Source organism: Cornus florida, unplaced genomic scaffold, assembly GCF_030987335.1.
Source record: "Cornus florida cultivar Cherokee Brave unplaced genomic scaffold, ASM3098733v1 CherokeeBrave_3.0.0_Hap2_Chr01, whole genome shotgun sequence".
NCBI lineage: Eukaryota > Viridiplantae > Streptophyta > Magnoliopsida > Cornales > Cornaceae > Cornus > Cornus florida.
The window spans coordinates 70,307,893-70,329,629 of record NW_026775571.1 but is presented as its reverse complement, the minus strand read 5'-3'; the positions used below and the strand labels follow the sequence as shown (position 1 = coordinate 70,329,629).

At 36.2% G+C, this 21,737-nt stretch overlaps 2 protein-coding genes across 3 annotated transcripts; both read left to right on the top strand.

Annotated features, from left to right (window-relative positions):
• Positions 1 to 1,322: 1,322 nt before the first annotated feature.
• LOC132299792 (uncharacterized) lies at positions 1,323 to 9,553 on the top strand. Its single transcript, XM_059796614.1, has 2 exons — positions 1,323 to 1,785; positions 8,488 to 9,553. The coding sequence occupies exons 1-2, from the start codon at positions 1,441 to 1,443 to the stop codon at positions 9,028 to 9,030; spliced, it is 888 nt and encodes a 295-aa protein (XP_059652597.1). The 5' UTR covers positions 1,323 to 1,440; the 3' UTR covers positions 9,031 to 9,553.
• A 1,214-nt stretch (positions 9,554 to 10,767) lies between these two features.
• LOC132299777 (haloacid dehalogenase-like hydrolase domain-containing protein At2g33255) lies at positions 10,768 to 21,215 on the top strand. 2 transcript variants are annotated; one of them, XM_059796593.1, is made up of 5 exons: positions 10,773 to 11,221; positions 12,977 to 13,019; positions 17,522 to 17,582; positions 19,891 to 20,025; positions 20,644 to 21,215. In XM_059796593.1, the coding sequence occupies exons 1-5, from the start codon at positions 10,870 to 10,872 to the stop codon at positions 20,806 to 20,808; spliced, it is 756 nt and encodes a 251-aa protein (XP_059652576.1). In that variant the 5' UTR covers positions 10,773 to 10,869; the 3' UTR covers positions 20,809 to 21,215. The 2 variants fall into 2 exon arrangements, with proteins under 2 accessions (XP_059652584.1, XP_059652576.1); XM_059796601.1 differs by lacking the exon at positions 19,891 to 20,025 and having other exon boundaries at positions 10,768 to 11,221.
• Positions 21,216 to 21,737: the final 522 nt, after the last annotated feature.

The window sequence follows — 21,737 nt, the reverse complement described above, 5'->3', positions numbered from 1 at the left end:
AAGATTATAGAAGAGAACCCTACAATTATCCAAGATTTCAGATACCCTAGAATGCATAATCAATGTCAATTTCAACTAAAAAAGATCATAATTTAGACTAACAGATGACAAATGAAAGAATTAAAAAATCATTAATTTATGTGTGACATTAGTTATTGAGCACTGTATCAATACCTAATGTGGATGGTGAAGGTGATCAGTGTGTCTATTTATTAAACTTCACAATATTTTTTCTCTCATAAATATCAAATAATAACCTCTAGAATGTGTAATTGCCGCATACATTTAATACCAAAATAGGCACACTGACAAATGAAAGAATTAAAAATTCATAAATTTATGTGTAACATTAGTTATTCAGTACTGTGTCAATACCTAGTTTGATGGTGAAGGTGATCCGTGTGCCTATTTGTTAAACTTCACAATGTTTTTTCTTTCATAAATATCAAATAATAACCTCTGGAATGTGTAATTGCCGCATACATTTAATATCAAAATTTTTGGATAACACATTACACATTTCAGAGGTTATTATTTGATATTTATGATAGAAAAAACATTGTGAAATTTAATAACTAAACACACTGATCACTTTTACCATCAAAATTAGGTATTGACACAGTGCTGAATAACTAATAGTACAAATAAATTTAAGAATTTTTAATTCTTTCATTTGTCATCTGTTAGTCTAAATTATAATCTTTTTTAGTTGAAATTGACATTGGTTAGGCATTCTAGTGTTTCTGAAATCTTGGATAATTGTAGGGTTTTCTTCTATAATCTTCAATAAGCATTATAGTGAATGTAAAATCTTGCATAATTGATTGTTTGAACTGAGTTGGCCTCATTAGGAACCAATGTCTTATCCAAAATTTTTTGTATTAAATGTATGAGGTAATTACACATTCCAGAGGTTATTATTTGATATTTATAAGAGAAAAAACATTGTGAAGTTTAATAAATAGGTACACTGATCACCTTCACCATTAAAACTAAGTATTGACACAGTTCTCATTAACTTCCGGTAGTATCGTCGCCGGTAAGAATGTCACTAATGTGTTGATTCTTGTTATTTTTTTTTTTTTTTTTTTTTTTTTATAATAAAAAGTTCCCTTAACGAGGATAACTGACAAAGCGATTTTAATTATTAAAATAGAATACGTGGCCAAAGGAAGGCCTCAACAATGTAAACAATGTAAACCCCGAGAAAGTAATTTTAATTGTTAAAATGAAATACGTGGCCAAAGCAAGACCTCAACAATGTAAATTGCAGAGGACCGCAGGAAAAACAGACTGCAGAGGATATGCGCCCATACCTGACTAGCCACTAGAAAGTCCAATCTGTCTGGAGGCTGTACATGTTCGGTGGTGGAAAGATATATTAGTGGAGAGAATCAGCCAACGTCTATGGGAAGATAATGGAACTAAAAGCTTGTGAAAATGGAGAAAACTATTCTTCTCCTTACATACCCATCTTCTTCTATATTCTTTCCTCAACAACCCAGAAGCCCTGTACCCACTCTCTCCTCCCAAAACCCTCCTCTATCTTCTCACCTCCGCCACATTACCCACTCCCGGTATCGTCGTTGGGACTCAAATGCCGAGACCTTTCGAACCCAGAACTTCAAGTTCAACCAAGAAAACAACGACAAAGAGGAGGACGACGAGGGCACTGGTTTCGGAGAGAAGCAGCGCAGAAGTTGGTGGTCTGACGATATGCCGAAGGAGGTCGACTCTGCATCTGGGGGTCTGGAGGATCTTCTTGATAGCGTTTGGATTTTCAAGGTAATACTTGTTTACCAGCTCAATTTTTGCTTTTGGGTTGTTCGAATTTTGGATTTTTATTTATTTATTTATTTATTTTTTGTGCATTTAAGATATTAAGTTTTGGAAGTTTGGTTAACTCAGCTAATTTTTGCTTCTTTAAGTTTATTTTATACTATTTTATTGATTGGTTTTTATGTTTTGACAGTTATTGCCTGTTTGAATCTCATTATATGATGCAAATTATAGTTATAATGTTATGCAGCTATATATATCTTTGTGTGTCTGTGTGATGATGATGACGACTTGTTTCTTATGCACTCAATTGCTGTTTATTTGTAAGTGTTTATTCAGCATAAATTCTATGTTCAGAACAAGTTGGGCTGGTTTGGTCTCAACTATATTTCTGACCTGTTAAAACTTGCGCTCGAATTGCTTTTTATTTTCACAAGTTACCAAGCAATATCTGAGAGGGATCGTTGAGAAGGATCCTTGCTGGCCTTATTGCACTTGATAAAGTACACATGTTAATGTTATTCCCTTCTTAGCATTGGCTTAAGAATGACCTAATCCACCAATATTTGTCTTTTGGTGGCACATTGGCAGGTATGCAACAGAAAATATGATGTATATCATTTATATAACCCCTTTTCAATTTCACTCTTTCATTCTATAATGAGGATCAGTGGCTTAATAGAAGACTATTTTTGGTAGGAGATGATATTAGAGGATTCTCTTCTTCAGTTTTTTTGGCAATATGTCAAATTGATCCTGATCCATTTTTTTAGAAGTAAAATTTCATTTGCTTTAAAGAAAAGAGAGAGAGGAGGAAAAGAAATACTAGATCTTAGAATTGTGATGGGTGGAGCAAATGGCATTGGTTATACTTTCTACTATTTGATGTTGGTCACATTAATTCCTTTATGTTCCGGGCAATAATTTTAGTAAAACCACATGTTACTTACATTTTTTTTTTTTTTTTTTTTTTTTTTCACTATTTAAATTTTGGTCATCACCAATGGGGGGTGGCCTAGCGGTATCAGGTCTTTACTTCCCAAAGGAAAGTCAAGGGTTTAAGCCTTAGTGGAGGCATATGTGTGTGAGTACCAACCAAGAAAAAAAAAAAAAATTGGTCATCTATTACCCTATTATTATTTATTTATAAGGTTTTGTACATTAGTCCTCACTAGTGATTGCTTATTGCTTTAGAAGTGTTAACTTTTACATCTTGGAGAGGATGGGGTTTGGGAAGACTTGGACGAGATGGATTGGGTTTTCTATCACTACGGTGAGGTTTTCTGTTTTGCTGAACGGATCTCCAACTTGTTTTTCAGTTGCTTGTGGGGTTTGAGCAGGGGATCTTCTGTCACCATTTCTGTTCATTATTGTGATTTAGGCGCTCAGTAGGCTTTTGAGGAGGGTGGTTGAGGTGGGGTTCATCAGAGAGTTCAAAGTGGGTAGGGACTCCTTTGAGCAGGATCTCTCATTTTTTGTTTGCAGATGATACCATCGGCTTTTGTTATATGGATGAGTCTCAAATAGGGATGAAGAGTCAATGAATCATTTCCTTCTACATTGTCCAGTGGTGCGGGATTATTGAGACTTGCTCATTGGTCTATTCGGGGTCTACTGGGTCATGTTATTTTCCACAATGTCTTTGCTTGAGGGTTGGAAAGGGTGTCTAGTGGGGACTGAAGCCCGTGATGCTTGGAGGGTGGCCTCTCGTGTTTATGGTGGAGGAGAGGAATATGAAATCCTTTGATAGGGAGGAGACTCCTATTGGAATGCTTAAGTTCTATATTATTTGTTTGTTTGTTTGTTTGTTTTTTTTTTTTTGCTGTTTCTTGAATGGGTGTGGTTTATTAAAATATAAAATAGAAGAGAACAAGTAACACAGAGGGCATGCCCTCTAAAATAAAACCAGACAGCTAGGAGTGGACATGCCTACTCTAGCAAACAAATAAAAAAAAGCTGTAAAAGTAGAAAAACTTCAGAAGTGCTAAGCTTAGCAGATTCAGAAACCTCAAACAGAATAGACGTAGCAAGGTCACCGGCCTGTTTTGAGGAGTCCTTATGCATGCTGTCATTTCTTTCAGTCCACAAAGCATGAATAGTGGCAGTAAAAATCATCCTACCAATCTTTCCTTTCAAAGTATCAGCAGTAAAAGTAGTCGCAAACTAGTCAGCCAGCAGCAACTGACTATGCACCACAGGCCATTCCCAACGAAGCAAATTAGCAAACCAGTGCCAGACAGAAGCAACAAACTCACAATGAATAAATAGATGGTCTGTAGAGTCTTCATATTATGACAAATTGAGGGAACAGGCAACCCTCTCTTCCTGAGATTACAGAAAGAAGGAAGCTTGTCATGTAAAGCAAGGCAGGTAGTGAAAGAAAGCCTTGGTCTACCTGAGTTCCAAACCAGCTTAGCCCATTAAACATAAGGGTTATGATGTCTATACTTGTCCATTACTTTACTAAAGGTAAGAATTCCATTATTCCACAGGACCCTCTCCTGCTCATCCACATAAATATGAACATAAAGCGAGAAATTCCTCAGGTTGATCAGCTCATTAGAGTCCAGTACAGTGAGGTTCCAAGCACCATTCAACATTAAAACATTCAATTTAGCAGACCTGTCAAACTGAAGTAGCCTACTAATTCCATGACCGTATCTTTGTTTCAAAGAGAGACCAGAGCACCATGGATCATCATAAAGCTTAATGGAGTCCCCATTGCCAATCCTAAAAGAAATACCTTGCAGTAAGACATCTCGAGTTGAGATAATGTCCATCCAGACCAGAGAGTGTGAGAAAGCAGGTGTACAATTCAAGAATGAAGCATTTGCAGCATACTAAACCTTCATCCAAGCTACCCAAATTCTGTCCTTGCTGAGCAGGTAATCCGAAGCCAAATAGAATTTTGCAGCCCTAGAAAGATCATAAAGCTTCCTCAAGCCATAACCACCTTCTTTGCTTAGGATTAGAGACAACACCCACCTCAGAAGGTTCATCTTCTTTGCAGTATCAGAACTCCCCCACAAGAAATTTCTAATCCTTCTCTCAAGCATCCGAATGATAGCCATTGGCAATGAAAAAGATGAACACCAATATTGAATGATGACATACACCACATACTTGACAAGCTGAACTCTTCCAGCAAGAGAAGGAAGCTGAGTACCCCAAGAAGCTATCTTAGAGCTAACCTTGTCAAGCAAGGCAGAGCAATTGTTCCTCCTTAAACCCTACACATTCAAAGGCAAACCAAGGTAAGGTCATGGAAAGTTACCTTCAGTAAATTGCAGAAGCCTCAAAAACTGTCTTTTCCTTCTCACTGCCTTAGAGAAGACCACCACACTCTTGTCCTTGTTAACACCAAGCCCAGAGATAGACTCAGAGTCTGCAAAGACTTTAGTGATTGAGCAAACTGAATGCACATCAGCATGACATACAAGGAGCAAATCATCAACATAAAAAGATGTGAAATATGAGTATTGGTGCTTTGCACAACTCTAGCAGGGGTGATGTTTCCTCTAGCCACCTCAGCAAAAAGCATAGTAGAGAATACCTCAGTTACCAAGGTAAACAAAAGAGGGGGCAACCTATCTCAAACCTCTACCTGGTTTGAAGAAGCCATAAGGGGGCCCATTGATCATAACCGAATACCTAGCAGACATGAAAAGTTCCTGAATCCAGTGTATCCATCTGCTGCCAATACCCATCCTCTGCATAAGCTCAAGAAAGAATGACCAAGAAACAAAATCATATGCTTTCTTAATATCAACCTTTAGAGAAATTGACGGATAGTACTCGGAATTAAAACCCCTAATCAACTCATGGGCCATAATGAGGTTATTTTGGATTCTCCTGTCCTTAATAAATGCAGACTGTTCCTTCCCAATTAGTTTAGGAAGCAAGTTACTCAACCTGTTAGCTAGAATTTTGGAAACAATCTTGTAAGGTAGATTGCAAACAGTGATGGGTCTAAAGTTGGTCACCTTGGAGCTGTTCTCTTTCTTAGGAATCAGAGTAATGAAGGCAGAAGAGGCTCCAACAGGAAGTGAACAAGATGAGAAGAAGTGCTAACAGCTCTCACCACATCCAATTGAATGATATGCCAGTAGGATTGAAAGAATCTAGCTGGGTAACCATCTGGACCTGGTGCTTGATCAGGTTTGGAACTCATCACAACTTTCCTAATCTACTCAACAATGACATGCATCTCCAAGTACTGAGCTTCCACAGATGAGAGGGAGTACCTAGGACTGAAAGGAAGAGCAACATGAGACTGGCTTTCGTTGAAAAAGTCAGAGTAAAAGTCCACAATCTTCTGCTGAATAAGCTTCTGGTCATCCATCCAAGTACCATCATCATTCTGTAGTCTTACAATGGAGTTAACTGCTCTGTGTCTCATCACCCTCTGGAAGAAGTATTTAGTGCATTTGTCATTGGAACGCAGCCAATTGCCTCTGGCCTTTTGGTGCATCAAAAGCTCCTCTGCAGCAAGCACATTCTCAAGCTTCAACCTATTAGCATTCTCTTACTGAATAAGAGTGTCATTTAAAGGATCAGATAGCAGTTGAAGCTGATACTTGTGAAGAGTATCTCTGGCCTGCTTAATTTGATCAGGAATCAGTCCAAAGGAATTTTGGTTCCATTCCTTAATGGCAACCTTCACAGCCCTTAACTTCTTCAACAAAACATGGGAGGGGCTGCCAGAGAGTTCTGTCATCCAAACCTGAGTCACAATAGGCTGCACCTCCTGCTGTTGGTTCCATACCCCTCAAAAACCTGAAAGGCTTAGGATCAGTAGCACAGGTGTTAAAAGACATATCCATAATAGAGTGATGATCTGAAAAGCTTGCAGGACCAAGCATAGCTTTGGAATCCCTGAATGCTAAATGCCAGTCACCATTCACCAAAACCCTATCAAGTTTGGCATAGATCCTTCTGATATTATTCTGCCTGTTACACCAAGACGTACCTCCATTAATGCAAGACAAATCATCCATACCTATCTCAGCAAGAACTGCAGTGAACTCATCCAAAATGTCTCTAGGAATCGTGAGACCCCCTCTATCTCTTCATTAGACTCAACAACATTCCAGTCACCCAAAGAGATCCAAGGACCAACAACCATTGAGCCCATGAGTCCCAAATCCTCCCAAAGCTTCCTTCTGTCAGAGACCACATTAGTAGTATGGACGAGTGAGAAAAAAGGTTGAATTTGACCAAACATAAACCATCTTAAGTAGCATACACCGATCTTTAAGAACTAGAACATCCACATTCTACACAAAGCATGCTGAGAGTAATTATTATCCCACTTCCACCTAGGATTGATCTTTTTAGAGATAGCAACAAATTTGTGTTCTCTAACTCCTGTTTCCAGTGAACAAACAAAGTGACAAGAGGATGTAGACATCCATCTAGCAACCTCTCTTTATTTGACAATACAAAGGACCAAATATTTTTTGCTCTTTATTTATTATTTTGGGAGAACTATAAATCTATAGGGGAAGTTGTGGATTTTGTGGATATGTTGAGAGTGTAGGGGCCCTATTTGGTACTTGTTTTGTGCTTTTGGGATGCTCTGCCTGGTTGGGCATGCTTTCAATGAAACGTTACCTTTTTTTTTTTTTTTTTCAGAAGAAAAAACTCTGATTAATTTATTAATTCCATTTTGGTCTCTACCATGGCATCTCTGACACTGACAGTTCACAGTGCTTACTTATTGTTCGTGTGTAATTGTGTAAATACAGTTGGAATGCTTTCACCTTAGTATTTTTCCATTTGGCATTATTTTTGATGGATTACCTCTTAGCCTATTAAATTTCAAATAGTTTTTATTCTCATTATTGGTTAAACTTATATATTACATTGCTTATTTGCCAGGAATATGGTTGCAAAGCTTATAATACTTCTAGGAAGCCTATTTGATTAATGTACAAACTGCTACCCTAAAGCTTCTAAAAGATTTTTTATTCTTGCTTCTGCTAATTTAGTTTTAAAGTAAAATGCTAGTATTTCATACTTCAATAAATAGATAATTTGGCTGTCCTTCTGAACAAATGATTTCCTTTAGATACTTGCAGTGATTGAGTGTGTAACAAAAAGGAGTTCATTAGACTAACAAGACAAATTAATTCAATTGATTGGAATACAGAGCAGAAGGATTGAACAACCATGGAGAAGCATATTGAAATTCTATTGACAAAGCGGGTCAATGGCCTGAAGCCTCTGGTGTGAGTTTCGTTACAGTCTCTGTTAAGAAGTAACTAGGGCTTCTAGGGTATGGGAACTGTTGACCTAGTTGTAGCTTGTTCTCATATACTGGATTGTTCATAGGTGGACGAGGTCTCGTGGTTTTTCTCTTTTCAGGGTTTTTCATTTAAAATTTTTGGTATTCCACTATTCTTGCTCTCTCCTTTATTTCTATGGTTGTGTGATTGGATACTAGCTACAAGAATAACTGTAACAAACTAAAATTCAGAACACAACTAGCAAATAATTATCATTATAAATTAATATCCATAAGACTTATTCAGCCCCTCTTAAGTTTTAATTTTACTGCCTGCACTCTGACCTGTTAAGAGCTTTGAGTAACGGTCCTCTAATCCATCAGTTCATTATTTCCCTAATAAAACTTTGTACATTTACTTCTAATATGTTATTTACACTGTTATAAATGTTCTTAAAATCTTTGTTTTTTGACCAGTGCAGGTATTCAGATCCTATGGTTGGATGCTTCCAGCCATCATCGCATCGACACTCCTAGCAACAGGTCCCAAAGCTTTCCTCATGGCATTAGCACTTCCCCTTGGACAGTCAATGCTTTCTTTAGCATTTGAGAAGTTGTGGGGAGGGAAACAAACCAACCCAAAACGCAAGACAAGGACCAAGAAGAAACCAAGTGCCCGCACTGCAAGTAATTTTGAGTTGGAGGAGGAGGAGGAGGAAGAAGGCCCAGGAAGCAGAAAGGGAAAGAGGGGATATCAGTCATGGGTAGCTGAAAATGATATTTCAGTTGACAAGGGTTCCCAAGAAGAGCCCAGTTTTGGGGGATGGGATGTGCTGGATAGACAAAAAGAGTTTGATATGAGATCCCGGAAGAGGCCAGCTCGAACAGCAGGTAAATCACAAAGGAGGACACCCATGGAGAAGGGAAAATTGAGCAGGAGATTGGGAAGAAGTGACACACCCTTATTGTTGAGACTGTTGATTGCAGTTTTCCCATTCTTGGGTTCATGGACTAAGATGCTATAGTCATTCACAGCAAAGCTTAAACTTTATACTTGGCTTGGTTTGGTTTGGTCAACTAAGCTCGTTGAACAATCCTTGCATCATTTTTCCTATGCTGATAGGAGATTTCCTTGCTTCCCTGACCTTTCTCTGTGTGCCGAGTTTGAATTACTCAATGCCGAAACAAATTTATCAAATACATGGAGCTAAGTTGCATGCCAATCATCAGTGGGAATGACAGTGTGGGATGCTTCTTCTATGACTAATTGCTAGAGCCACTTTATACTGCATAATTTGGGTACCAGAGCCTTCAAAAGTACTGTGTACCCTTTTTTTCGCATGCATTGTGTATTGTTCACTCGTACCTTAGAATTCAATACAAGGTAAGTCGGGTCTACACTGGAGACAATTTTCTGAGTGGGAAGTTTGTTCCATTGGAATCAATTTGTTGTTCATGTAATTCTTTGTTGCTCTGGGCAACATATATACTATAAAATTATCTATACAAAGGACAGATAATTCAGAAGGTTTTAGAATTTCAGATCCATTACAGTAATGGGAGAGAGGGAGAGAAATTAGAAATTATTCCAGAGTTTGATGAATTTACATTTTGTGTGAGAATAATGATCTTTTATTTTATTTTATTTTTATTTTACTACTAAAAAATGGATGAGGCCCGCAAAAAGATATGAATCTTTTTTATGGAAGACCCTGATATCACAATTCAAACGACAATATCTTTGTACAACATACAATGGGGATACACACCTTTTGTTTTGTTTTGGATAAACACAACCCACACCACATGATTTAAATTGCATGTGTTTCACATTCTAAGTAAAACTGTTCTTACAAGATTTGGATTTGTTCAATTTGGAAGGTTGATCAGCTCAATTTACTTCTGAAAATAGATAGTGAGGGTTTGAGTCCCTAAATAAATTAAGTATGTGTGTAAGTTTCTTACTAATAAAAAAAAAAACGAAAAAAGAAGGTTCTCCTATGATTTGGATTTGTTTAGTTTGGAAGGGTCTTCGGCTCAATTTACCTCCCCAAAAAATATTTGTTGAGATCAATTTTCTTTAAATTGATTCAAAATGTTATATAAAAAAATTGAAAATGAAGTATAAAGAATTTTAAGAGCTAATTTTAAATGCTGAAATTTAATTGCTAATTCTAATTTAAGAATATTATATAATCTGTAGTTATTTTATTTTTTTTTTGACTTTTAAAGTGTTTTTAGTATTTAGTGAAAAATGAGTATCCTTCATTTAAATTTTTTATATTTTAAGTAATATTTATTCTTTTGAGTGATATTACTAGTTATATGATGTTTGAAAATATTATAAATTAATAAATTATTTAAGATTTATTTTTTTCCTAAATGGAGGAATTTTTTTTTATAAATATAAACAATAAATACAAGAGACACATGGGACGTACCCACATGAGACACAGCCTAAACAAGACATAAAACAAAACATCTTTAGGCAAACCTCTAGATAATTATTTTAAAATTTGACACATGTACCCAACGACATTCCTAATGTTTTTTTATTAATGCATTTCGTAGAATAAATTTAAGGAAGATCAAATTAATAATAATTTATCCAAACTTAGATAAGTGTAATTTACTATTATTTTTGTATTATTATGGTGTTGTTATCAAGTGCCAAATATGGTTAAATAAAACCACGTGTACTATTCTACCCAAAATAACCACCACGCTCAAACTCATGACCCCTTTGAAAAAAACAAAAGGAAAAATCAAAACTTTTTAATCTACCCATCCAATGGATCCAAATCCAAACCCCCATCTCATTTGATAGAGAGGCAGTTGTAAATGCAACACAAACCACACTTATAATGCCACTGTTGATATCCAGAGCCGCCTTCTTCTTGCACCCAAGGCCAAGGTTACTTTCGTCCATGGCAGATTTAACCTCCGTTAGCACCCCCAACGTCTGTACCAAGGCAAGGCTGAGAGGCGTTGTCTTCGACATGGACGGAACCCTAACGATCCCAGTTATCAATTTCCCGGCAATGTACAAGGCCGTGCTTGGCGAAGAAGAGTATCTGGCCATTAAAACCAAGAGTCCTTCGGGGATCGACATATTGCATCATATCGAGAATTGGAGTCCCGATGAGCAGAAAAGGGCTTATGAAATCATCGCCGATTTCGAAAATCAGGGTCTTGATCGCCTCCAAATCATGCCCGGTTAGCCACTTTTTCAATGTCATATGTTTGTATATACTTATAATCTGTGTATGTGGTTTATTTATTTATTATATATTATTATTTATATTTATTTATTTATTTATAATTATTATTATTATTTTTTTGGTGAAATGGGTTTCTGGAAATGTTGGTTATTTTGCATATTATGTTAGATTTGGTTTCAAATATGACTGATTTCATATTAGTTTGAGGTGGGCATAGTTGGGTCTGGTGTCTCATTACTTAATATAAACCTTTTAGTCACAATGTACTTGTGTGATATAAAATTTTCTTGATTCAATTTTATTTACATAAATGGTGGTTTGATTGGTTGATGCTTATAAAGCTCAATGAGAATTGGGTTGATGTTTGGCTGGTTTTACAACCTTCTTTTCTTCACTTAAATTATGGTGGTTTGATTGGTTGGTGCTTGTAAGGCTTAATGAGATTTGGGTTGATGTTTGGTTGGTTTTACAAGCTTCTTTTCTTCACTTAAAATATAGGACTCTCATTATTCTTTTCTAATTTGTCTAAGCTTTGGCTTCAGATTCTTTAGCTTCTATTTGACTACTGAGTACTGAGAGATCAGAGAAAAATGAAAGAAAATAAAGTCATGCCACTTGTGTTGTTTTCGCAATATGGATATTTACTTGCAATATTAATTATAGGTGATTTTTTTCCATTTTTTTGGGCCACAAACAATGGAAGTCTGTGATTATAAATATCTTTAAGCTGTGAAAAAGAGCGAGAAAAGTTTATAGATTGTCATTCCCTGTATCACAAACTTCAGCTCAGATCTTATACTAGTAACCATAGAATTTGATATGTATACCTTCTCAGCTTCCAGAGTGAGAAAAGTTTGATGATTTCAGTTGCTAGATCTTATTTGAGCTTAAGTGCGTCCTTCATTTGGTTTCCTTCTAATAAAAAGGGCAAAAAACTTTTAAAGATGAAAAGTTCTCTAACAGAACGTGTCTCTGTCTTGTCTATGCATACAACTATACAAGTTAATGTTTGTTATTAATCCAAAGGTCTCCACTTGCTGTATCCATGTCCAAACTAATAGTATACATAAACTGTGCTCTTTCTATAGTGCCTCTATTGTGACAATCATGAATATGGACACATGATAGATATATGATAGTCACAAACATTTCTGAGAGTTGAAGTTGCGAAAGAGGCCGAAGGAATGGAATCAACACCAGGTTTTGAGTGTTTTGAGTAAATTATTATTAATTTTCTTCAAAGAAAAAAAATAAACATCAAGATTTTTGAGTTTACTTTTTGGTTAGAAATAGGAAATAAGCATCCTTCTGCATTCAGTTTTGAATCTTTTGATTCTTCTGAAGAAAAGGTTTCACGAGTTTCAACTTGGTGCATTTGAAATCTAAACCAGGGTTTTGGTGATGACATTGAATTGATTGATACCTAGCAAGTGATTCACTGATTTGGTGCGTTAAGTGCTTCACTTTGCATATCTGCTTGTATATTACATGTAGTTATTCTGTTGGCGCACTTCTCCAATCCAAATAAAAGTGGCTGAAAGTTTAAAAGCACAAATACTTCAAATTAGTAGAGGGATTACAGAAAGGCTCTAATGATATTGTGAAGTCGGGTTTCAGTTGTCCAGTACTTATTAGTCAAATTGAGATTCTTTTTTAAAAGAATAATTTTGTACTAGTTTATGTTTTTATTTTTCTCCAATCACTTGATAGATATTTGATTTGACTTGCTGATAAGTCAATTATGGTGCAGGTGCATCAGAACTTTGTGGTTTCCTTGACTCAAGGAATATTAGGTAAACTTTTCTCACAGATGTTTCTTTTTATGTTGTCATCGTCACTCCTTTCCATTGTATTGTGACTAACTTATGGCTGTTTGAGCTTAATCTCTGGTTTTTCATGTTAGACGGAGTGCTTTCTTTTTAGTTAAGCCTTCTGCTTCCGTTTTAAAAAAAAAATTAAATTTGGTTCAATCAACGTGGCTTGTCTTATATACAATTGGTGTCATGCCTGTTAGGCCTTCATTATTTCCCCTCACAATTTAATATCTCATCAATTTTAAATCTGGGTTTTAGATATCAATGGATCAATAGGAAGATATGAGAATTGCATATTGCATGCTATATGCGGTTGTCTAGTTTATCCGTTCTTACCCATTCATTTAATTCCAAGTCCGATCCTTCTCATGTTCTCAATTTTATTGCACCATCTTTTCTATTTTTGACTGTTAGTTTTATTTGAGGATGGGATTGATGAGTTGATTACTTGTTTTATTAAGAATATATATGGAGGCTAATCCTATATACATGCAAAGAGTTTGATAAGAACTAGAAATGAAAGTGAATTACATTCATAAAGCTTAAAAGAAGTGTGTGAAACTCTTCCAAGATGTGATGAAAATATGCGTTCCAAAATGGTCTGTGACGTTTCCGATTTTTGCTTTTTTTCTTTTTCCGGAATTTCATTGATGCAAGGGTATTTCGGTCTTTTCACATTTTTCGTACGGGATTGTGGATGGGTCCAGTTGCATTTTGTGCATTTTGAATTATGTGATTCATGTATCATCTAATTGGTGGTGCATTATAAGTATGTGTATAGAGTGTAAAATGAAAGAATAAAGAAAAAGAGAAAATAAAAAGAAGGTGGAGGGCCCCACCACTCACACCTCTAAGTGGTCTAGAGACCACATTTGCTTGCCATTTTTCTCTCTCCCCGTATTCCTCTTTCTCTCAATTCTTCATCTTGCATTTTCTTTTTTTTTTCAACCAAATCTTTGAAGCAAGATTTCTCTCTCAACACTTGGTTGATTTGAGTGCCGTTTGAGGCAAAATGAAGCCTACGAAGAGCTCTACGCATTAGTACCATCAATTTCAGTTTTTGGCCTTCCATTGGAGTTCGAATTTGGGGGCCCATTTCAAGGGTTTTACTCAATCTTGAGGTAGGGGCTCTTAATCCACGAGTTCTTGTGCTTTTGTGAGTTAATCTCTTTTAAATGGTTATTTAGTATGTTTAATTTGTATAGTTCTAGTTAATTGATTAGTTGTGATGTATATTTGTCAATTTGGTGTAACTATGTGTGTTAAATGGTCTATGTGAAGAGCATGCCTATATGTTGGTTCTTTATATGTCTATTATACTAGATGTTATTGGATGGAAGCATGTTGTAGTTTCCATAGAAATCCTTGTGAATGAATTGTGCTTTGCTAAGTGAATTTGAGCTAATTTCAAAATGATGATCATGGACATGACATTAAATGCATCTAGGCATTCACATTGGGAATGAAATGGGAGAAATTGTTTTCGAAATGAAAATGGGAAGTTTTAGGGAAAAGTGTTTTGATGAAAACTTTTTGAGAAAACCCGGTCGCTGCGGAGTCACCAACGGGCCGGTAGGTTAATGTAACCTAGAGGGAATTAGGGAGATTGTCCTAGCGTGGTTGAGCCATCTGGGCCCCATAATGACGCTGCGGAGTCACCAAAGGTCAGGGACAGTGACCAATCCTTCTCTCGGCGCTACGGAGTCACCAAAGGGGGTTACATTAACAGTTTGAAAGTGATGGTTTTGAATGTGAAAATGGGGAGCGACATTGACATGCATTTCATTTCATTTCATAACATTCTATGATTTGTAAATGAGATTGGTAGACATGTTGTACTTTCCTGACATGGTATGACCCCGATTCCCATTGCTCTATTCTTTGTATGGATTCACGGGGGCACAAGAGGTGTGTCTTAGGTGTCGCCTACTGAGCAATATGCTCACCCCACTTTATTTAATATTTTTCAGGGCACGGCGAAGGATTGGTGGATGATAATTCATCATAGACTTGAGAGAACTCGATGAGTATTTTGGTTATCTTTTGTAGAACCTGGACTTACTTTGTAAAGTACACGATACTAAATGTATTAAGTTCTTTTGGTTCTGTAAATTATAATGTAACTCATTATTGAAACCATTTTGATGAAAAATGTTCATGATGTAAAAGGTTAAGTTGAAACTCATGTGAACCAATTTCAATGATGCTTTATGTGAACACGAGTCAGTACTCTAGTCTTTGATGTTTAAGAAATTCATCTCTAGTGATTTATTCCGAGTTTTGAATCATTGTAAAACTCCCATTTCAGTTTCTATTTCATCTTCAAGGTGCAGCAGGTTAGGTTCAGGACCTGGGCTCGATGGAGCCATTTCGGTCGACCGAAATGGCACCTCGGTCGACCGAACCAGCTGAAGTGGTCTCAGGATCTCCTGTTTCGGTTGACCGAAATGGGGTTCGGTCAACCGAACCTTCCTCACCCTCTCGGTATCTCACCTTCTGGTTGACCGAAATAGGGGTTCGGTCGACCGGTTCTGGAAGGTCTGCTTCGGCCGACCGAAGCTCCACTTCGGTCGACCGAAGTGCTCCTGTTGGGTTTACTTGCTTCTTCCTTTTAGGTTATCCCTCTTCTAAACTTTGGAATTAGTCTTGAGCCCTTGTGAAGTTTCGTTATGATCCCAAAGGTGCTAGATGTGTCAGGTTTGACATAGGTGACCTCGGGTTCTAGCAAGGACCCGGCTAACGGTTCGGGCCTCCGAGTTTGGGTCGTTACATGGTCTTCCTGGGTTTATGAGGTAATAAGTGTTGGGGTCTATATACTCGGGGTCAACTTATAAGAATTTTTGGTTGGTTTTTGTGTATTAATTGGATGGTTGGAAAGATGAATAATAAATGCATGTTGAGAATGAATGGAACCTTCTGATGATGTAACTTAAATTTGAAACTTGATATGTTCTCCTCCAGTTTATGAGGTAGAAATTGTTAAATTTTTCCGCACAAATATGGGTACTCAAGTTAAGTGGCATGTGAGTTTACTGGCTTCTAGATGTAGGCGGGACATAGATAGCAACAGATATTATAATACAGATTGCATACTGGGTCTTTCTACTGTTTGCATCTGGTTCTTGGCACTAGCTAGGGTTTTGAGATCTGAAGTACCATCCTGTTCTGAGACTGCTAACTCCTTTTCTTCTTTTAGAATGCTGCTCCAGAAACCCTTTGAGAAATTTGAGTTATGTAAAAGACGAAAGTTCAATTTGATCAATGTTGCAATGATGAAAGTCTAGTCCGAGGCCTGAACTTTCAATGAATTTAGAAGCCCTTTTGTTTTCCACTGATTTCTGTGAACTGTTTTGACCTTGCTTTTACAAAAGCTTCTCATATCTTCCCAGCTTAAAAAGTGGATAGGATCCCTATCAATATTTCTGGAAAATTAAAGAGGACGGTAATCTGACAAAGAGGTTGAGGATTTTGTAACTACGATTCAGTCTTCTTTCCTAGACATATTGATTGGGGCTTTCACCCCCACCAGATTTCCTTAGTTTTGACCTTGATTTTACAAAAGCTCCTCACCTCTGCCCAGATTTAAAAGGAGATAGTATTGATGTGAATATTTCTGGCAAATTAAAGAGGTCGGTAATCTGACAAGGAGGTTGAGGATTTCATAATATGATCGTAGTATTCTTTCGTAGACATATTGATTGGGGCTTTCACTCCCACAAGATTTCCTTACAGATCTGGTGATGCATGTTTAGTTTGTGGGCTCATCGGATGAGCCATGCTAGACTTTTGCCTCTATTGTTTGAGGGTGGGGCAATTGGAGCGCACGTTAGTGTATTGAAAAATCTACGTTGTTGACTAGAATAATTTAGCAATACTTGGTAAAAATACGATAAGAGAGCTCCATCTATACTCTCACGTACTATTATAAATGTTGAATTGAAGAGGTTCCACAGCTCAGTTTCGGTTGTGTTTATTGAAAGTGCTTGTTAATTTTTCCTCAGGACCATCATAAGTTGAGGAGTGATTTGCATTCGACTTCTGAGGAGTAAAATCATTATCTGGTATCTGCCACCACCTGTTTGCTTGAGTAGTATCTCTTGCCACACACGAAGCAGAGGGGCAAGATTTAAGTTTCAGTTGTACATTTCTGTGCATGTTTTACTTAACCAGAAAAAAATAAGAAAATAATTGTCTGACTTTCTGTTTGTGTAAGAATGCTAAATTACTTGTTCTCTCATGCTTCTCTCTGATATTGGTTGTATTTGCATGTGTGCGCCAGCACATTTGATCAGTGAAAACTAATAATTCTTTGTTTATTTTTCTCCAAATGCAAGTCTTTGATAATTCACTTTTTTGGTTGTATATATATATTTTTCATGTCTTTAAAAGTAGGCTTGCAATTTTCTAAATTTACATCTTTAGGTATTCTATGGTATCAATATCATTTTTAGTTATGCTGATAAAAGGTTTACTTTCTTCAGAAGGGGATTAATCACTCGCAATGTCAAGGCAGCAGTTGATTTGTTTCATAAAAGGTTCGGGGTAAGTTTTTTATTTATTTATTTTTATTTTATTATTATTTTTTTTTTTCAAGATTGTCGATTTTAACATAAAATTGTTCATACATATAAACATTTTTACATTGCCTTTTTTTGTTTTTTTTTCTGTTCTTAATTAACTTGTGACATGTATTCATTGGATTCAGTGGATCAGAATGAAAAGTGTACTGAAAACATTTTTTGCACATGTTATGTGGTTTATAATTACACCTATCACCATGTCAATCAATCGGCATAGGAAAATGTAATAGTAGGTCATTACAAAATTTTCAGTGAGGTAGACCGAAGGAATTCACGACCTTGTTCTATTCCACGTAACATTTGATTCCTTGTCCTCAGAACTATGCCTACAACGTTGTCTACAATAACCAAAAGGATACTGAAAGGCCATATTTGCAGAGTGATCTACATTTCTCGTGCATGCTCGTCTTCCAATTTTGGAGTAAATTCAGTTTTCTGCATTGACTAGTAAAATTTAAATTTGATAAAGAACATGTTTGGACATGTAAAGCACCATGACAGTGTATTAGCTACACCGTCCTTCAGTTTTTGCCTTGCAGTTAGGCGTACTGACCATTATCCATCTTATTTTAATTTGATCATTTCTTTTACCAGTATATCCTTCAAATAAGGTTACTGCAGGAGTTCAATTAGATAGTTGTGCTGGTTGAGGGAAATCTGTACTTGCTCTTGACCTGAAAGATCATTATAGATCAACTCAATTCGTTCTATTCCTTGATGAGTGAAGGGCCCAAAAGATGTGTAATATTTTAGAACTCACTGCTTTGCATATGGAAGGAGCCTGATGTGGGGTTTGAACTGTTTTACCTTAATCTCGATAAAAATTGATCAAAAAATGATAAAACTGGAAATGGTAAATCATGGAAAAAATTTCAACTAAACTTGAAGAATGACAAGGTTACAACTGACAGCATGAGTGGTTCAATGTTCCCTGCGAGTGGAACCATTCAGATTACTTATTTTTCTGCAGTTGTTTAGATTTGAGAAAAAATATGAAGGTTTTCCATTCTGCCTATGTGTTTTGTGTGGTGCTTGAAACCGGTTTAATTCCAACTATTGATGCACCATTGCAATTCTAGTGCTTGTGTTAGTGCAGATATGATAAATCTAGAACTAGCTTTTAACAAGCATCTATATGAGCTGAAAATTGTTTTGAACATTATTTGTCTCCACCCATCCAAAGATTGTTATGCATTCATACATCTCAGGAAGGAAATTTCTTCCAGACTATTCCTTCTGAAAACATTTCACCTTATATGTGAAAGGGTACCAAGAGATATAATTTGGTGGATTTTACAAACAAAACAAATCCCTATAGAAATGGTAGTGGTTTTTCAGGATATGTATATGAATACAGAAACCAGAGTTCGCACTATATGTAGTGAGACTAGTGATTTTTCTATAAAAGTAGGATTTTACCATCACAATAATTTTAGAAGAAACCACAAAAGACTTAAAAGGAGGCATACCATAGAGTATGTTGTTTGCCGATGATAAAGTGCTATGTGGAGAAATACATCATAATCAAAAGGCTAAAACTGAATGTGGAATGTAAATTTAATAAAGAGTCAGATATTGATAATATAATGTTCACACTTTAAAAACCAAAGGATTATCTATAGTAACCATTTTCGATATCTCGGCTCAATAATACAAAAGGATAGCAAGATAGATGGAGATATTATTAATAGAATTAGATCAGGTTGGACAGAATGGAGACATGCTAATGGTGTCTTATGCGATAACAAAATAACAAATAAGTGATAGAACAATTATTTGACCAACTATTTGTTATGAAACAAAATTTTGGATTTGAAAAAAGACAAGAACAACGAATTCAGGCAGCTGAAATGAGGATGTGAAGATGGATGGTATGAGCAAACTAGAAGAAAGAAGGTAACTAATGAAAGTGTGGGGGATAAATTAGGAGTGATGGCTATTGGTGTTAAAAATAAGAGAAAAAACACTTAGATGGTACCAATATATACAATGAAGACCGATGCACCAGAGAGACTAATTTGTGTAGAGTTTTTTTTTTTTTTCCCCTCGGAAGGTTAAGTAGAGAGTAAGAGATAGAGAGAGCGATTGAAATTAGCATGAGAAGAAGTTATTAAAAATGATTTTAGAAAGTTAAATATTATAGGAGAGATGACTAGAATGGAAAAAGAGAATTCATGATTTATGGGATAAAGGCAAAAATGATGATGATGATGATGTCGATTTTTGTTTAAGTATTGATTTTAATATTATACTATATGTTGTTGCTACAGCTGCTATTTTCTCCAGCACTAAGCAGGGAATTTCGTCCTTATAAACCGGATCCATCTCCGCTGCTGCATATCTGTTCAACTTGGGAAATTCCACCTAATGAAATAATGATGATCGGAGATAGCCTTAAAGATGATGTGAGTATATATATATATATATATATATATATATATATTATTTTTCATAAAACAACGTTTGTTATTTATCATGCTTGTATCTATATTAGGTTCTCAATTTTTCTGCCACAATTAAGTTTTCATTTAGTTGATGGCATGGTGTTAAATGATTTGAAACTTAACAGTGAATGGTCCTTCAAGATGGTCTTCGACCATTTGATTACCATGTTAATATAATGAGTGGAGAAATTTGGAGAAGCCGTTCAAATCAAATGGTTTAACAGTTCCTGTAATTTAATATGGCATGTGGGTAAGTCACTTGGCCCTAGTGCCTCATGAATCACGAGGTCTAAGGTTCAATTCCTCTTGGGTGCAAACAATTCCTTGATAGGCGGGCCGGTGGGGTGGGGGATGTTTGTGTTGTCTGAGTGGAAAAGAAATGGCACATGCTCTCTGTCTATTATTTTTTTATTAGTAAGTTACCACATATTTTTCCTTTTGCTACTCTGTATTGCATTATGTGTGCTGGTGTGAATAAATTCATTATAACTTTGATGTATGATGTATCCTTGAACTTGAAATGCAGACAGTTGTCACTGTGTTAAACAGTATTTGGCTATTATGATGTCGTATTTGCAGGTGGCTTGTGGGAAACGAGCAGGAGCATTTACGTGCTTGCTTGATGAAACAGGGAGATATAATTCTCCAGAATATGCATCTGTGGAATTTCAACCAGATTACAAGGTATCTTCTCTTGCTGAAGTCTTTCCGATATTGGAATCAAATTTTGACCTGGCACCATGATTGCCAAATCCCTTGATGGTACAAACTTGGATTCTCAAATAGAGGAGCATACATTTTGTGTGCTATTCGTGTAAGCTAGAACTAGTTACAAGTCATTGGACATGTTTGCTTGATTCTGTAATGATTTTGTTGATAGTGGAAACCCCCGTAGAATGAGAAAATGGAAATGGGAAAATACCGAAGAAACATTTTGCTTAAGTGAGAGAAATTCCTTTCTCCAATCCAGAAGAGCAAAGTTTTGAGACTTTGTCTTGTGGTGTGAGTAATGGCCTGCAGAGTAGCCAGATTTCATCTGTTGTAAGTAATTTGTCAGTAGCAAAGTAATATTTAACAGAGATTTGCAAATTCATCTCTCTATACTGTTTTCGTATTGTATATTTGTGTGGCGGCCTCCTTTCTTCTTGCTATTCTGTGTGTGTGTGAAGGTTACTAAAATCCGGACCCCATGTTTGGATCGATTCGGGATCTTCAAGATTGGAACAAGAATCTCAAAAAAAATGAGAGAGATAATACTTTCTAATACTTACAAGGTTAAATATAACTTATACCGGATGAACTTGCATCCTGGAGTGGTCAAAATATTATCAATTATGTTAATATTTATTACAATATTGTAGTTGCAGGTAGGGTTTGTAGGTTGCAAAAATTTAACTTCATCTCTTAATGATTTTTTTCCCCCTCCCTAGGCAAACTCTGAATGCTTTTGAGAAACTCGAACCCTTCACCTTTTGTTTTGAAAGGAGAGCAGGTGCCATTAGGGCAAGTTCTTTGTTATCACATAATGTTATTTCAGATGCATTGTTCACATGCATCTTTCAAGTGTAATGATACATGGATCTGATATCGTTGTGTGACTTTGTTGACGGGATTTTATCCCTATAATAATGAGTAATGCTAAAAAAACCGATCAGTATTTTGTCGGACTCCAG

Excerpts from the sequence above, each read along its gene's own strand:
- LOC132299792 (XM_059796614.1), top strand. The coding sequence starts at position 1,441 with ATGGAGAAAACTATTCTTCTCCTTACATACCCATCTTCTTCTATATTC. Across the intron at positions 1,786-8,487 it reads ATAGCGTTTGGATTTTCAAG|GTATTCAGATCCTATGGTTG; the intron begins GTAATACTTGTT and ends TGACCAGTGCAG.
- LOC132299777 (XM_059796593.1), top strand. The coding sequence starts at position 10,870 with ATGCCACTGTTGATATCCAGAGCCGCCTTCTTCTTGCACCCAAGGCCA. Across the intron at positions 11,222-12,976 it reads TCGCCTCCAAATCATGCCCG|GTGCATCAGAACTTTGTGGT; the intron begins GTTAGCCACTTT and ends ATTATGGTGCAG. Across the intron at positions 20,026-20,643 it reads GAGATAGCCTTAAAGATGAT|GTGGCTTGTGGGAAACGAGC; the intron begins GTGAGTATATAT and ends TCGTATTTGCAG.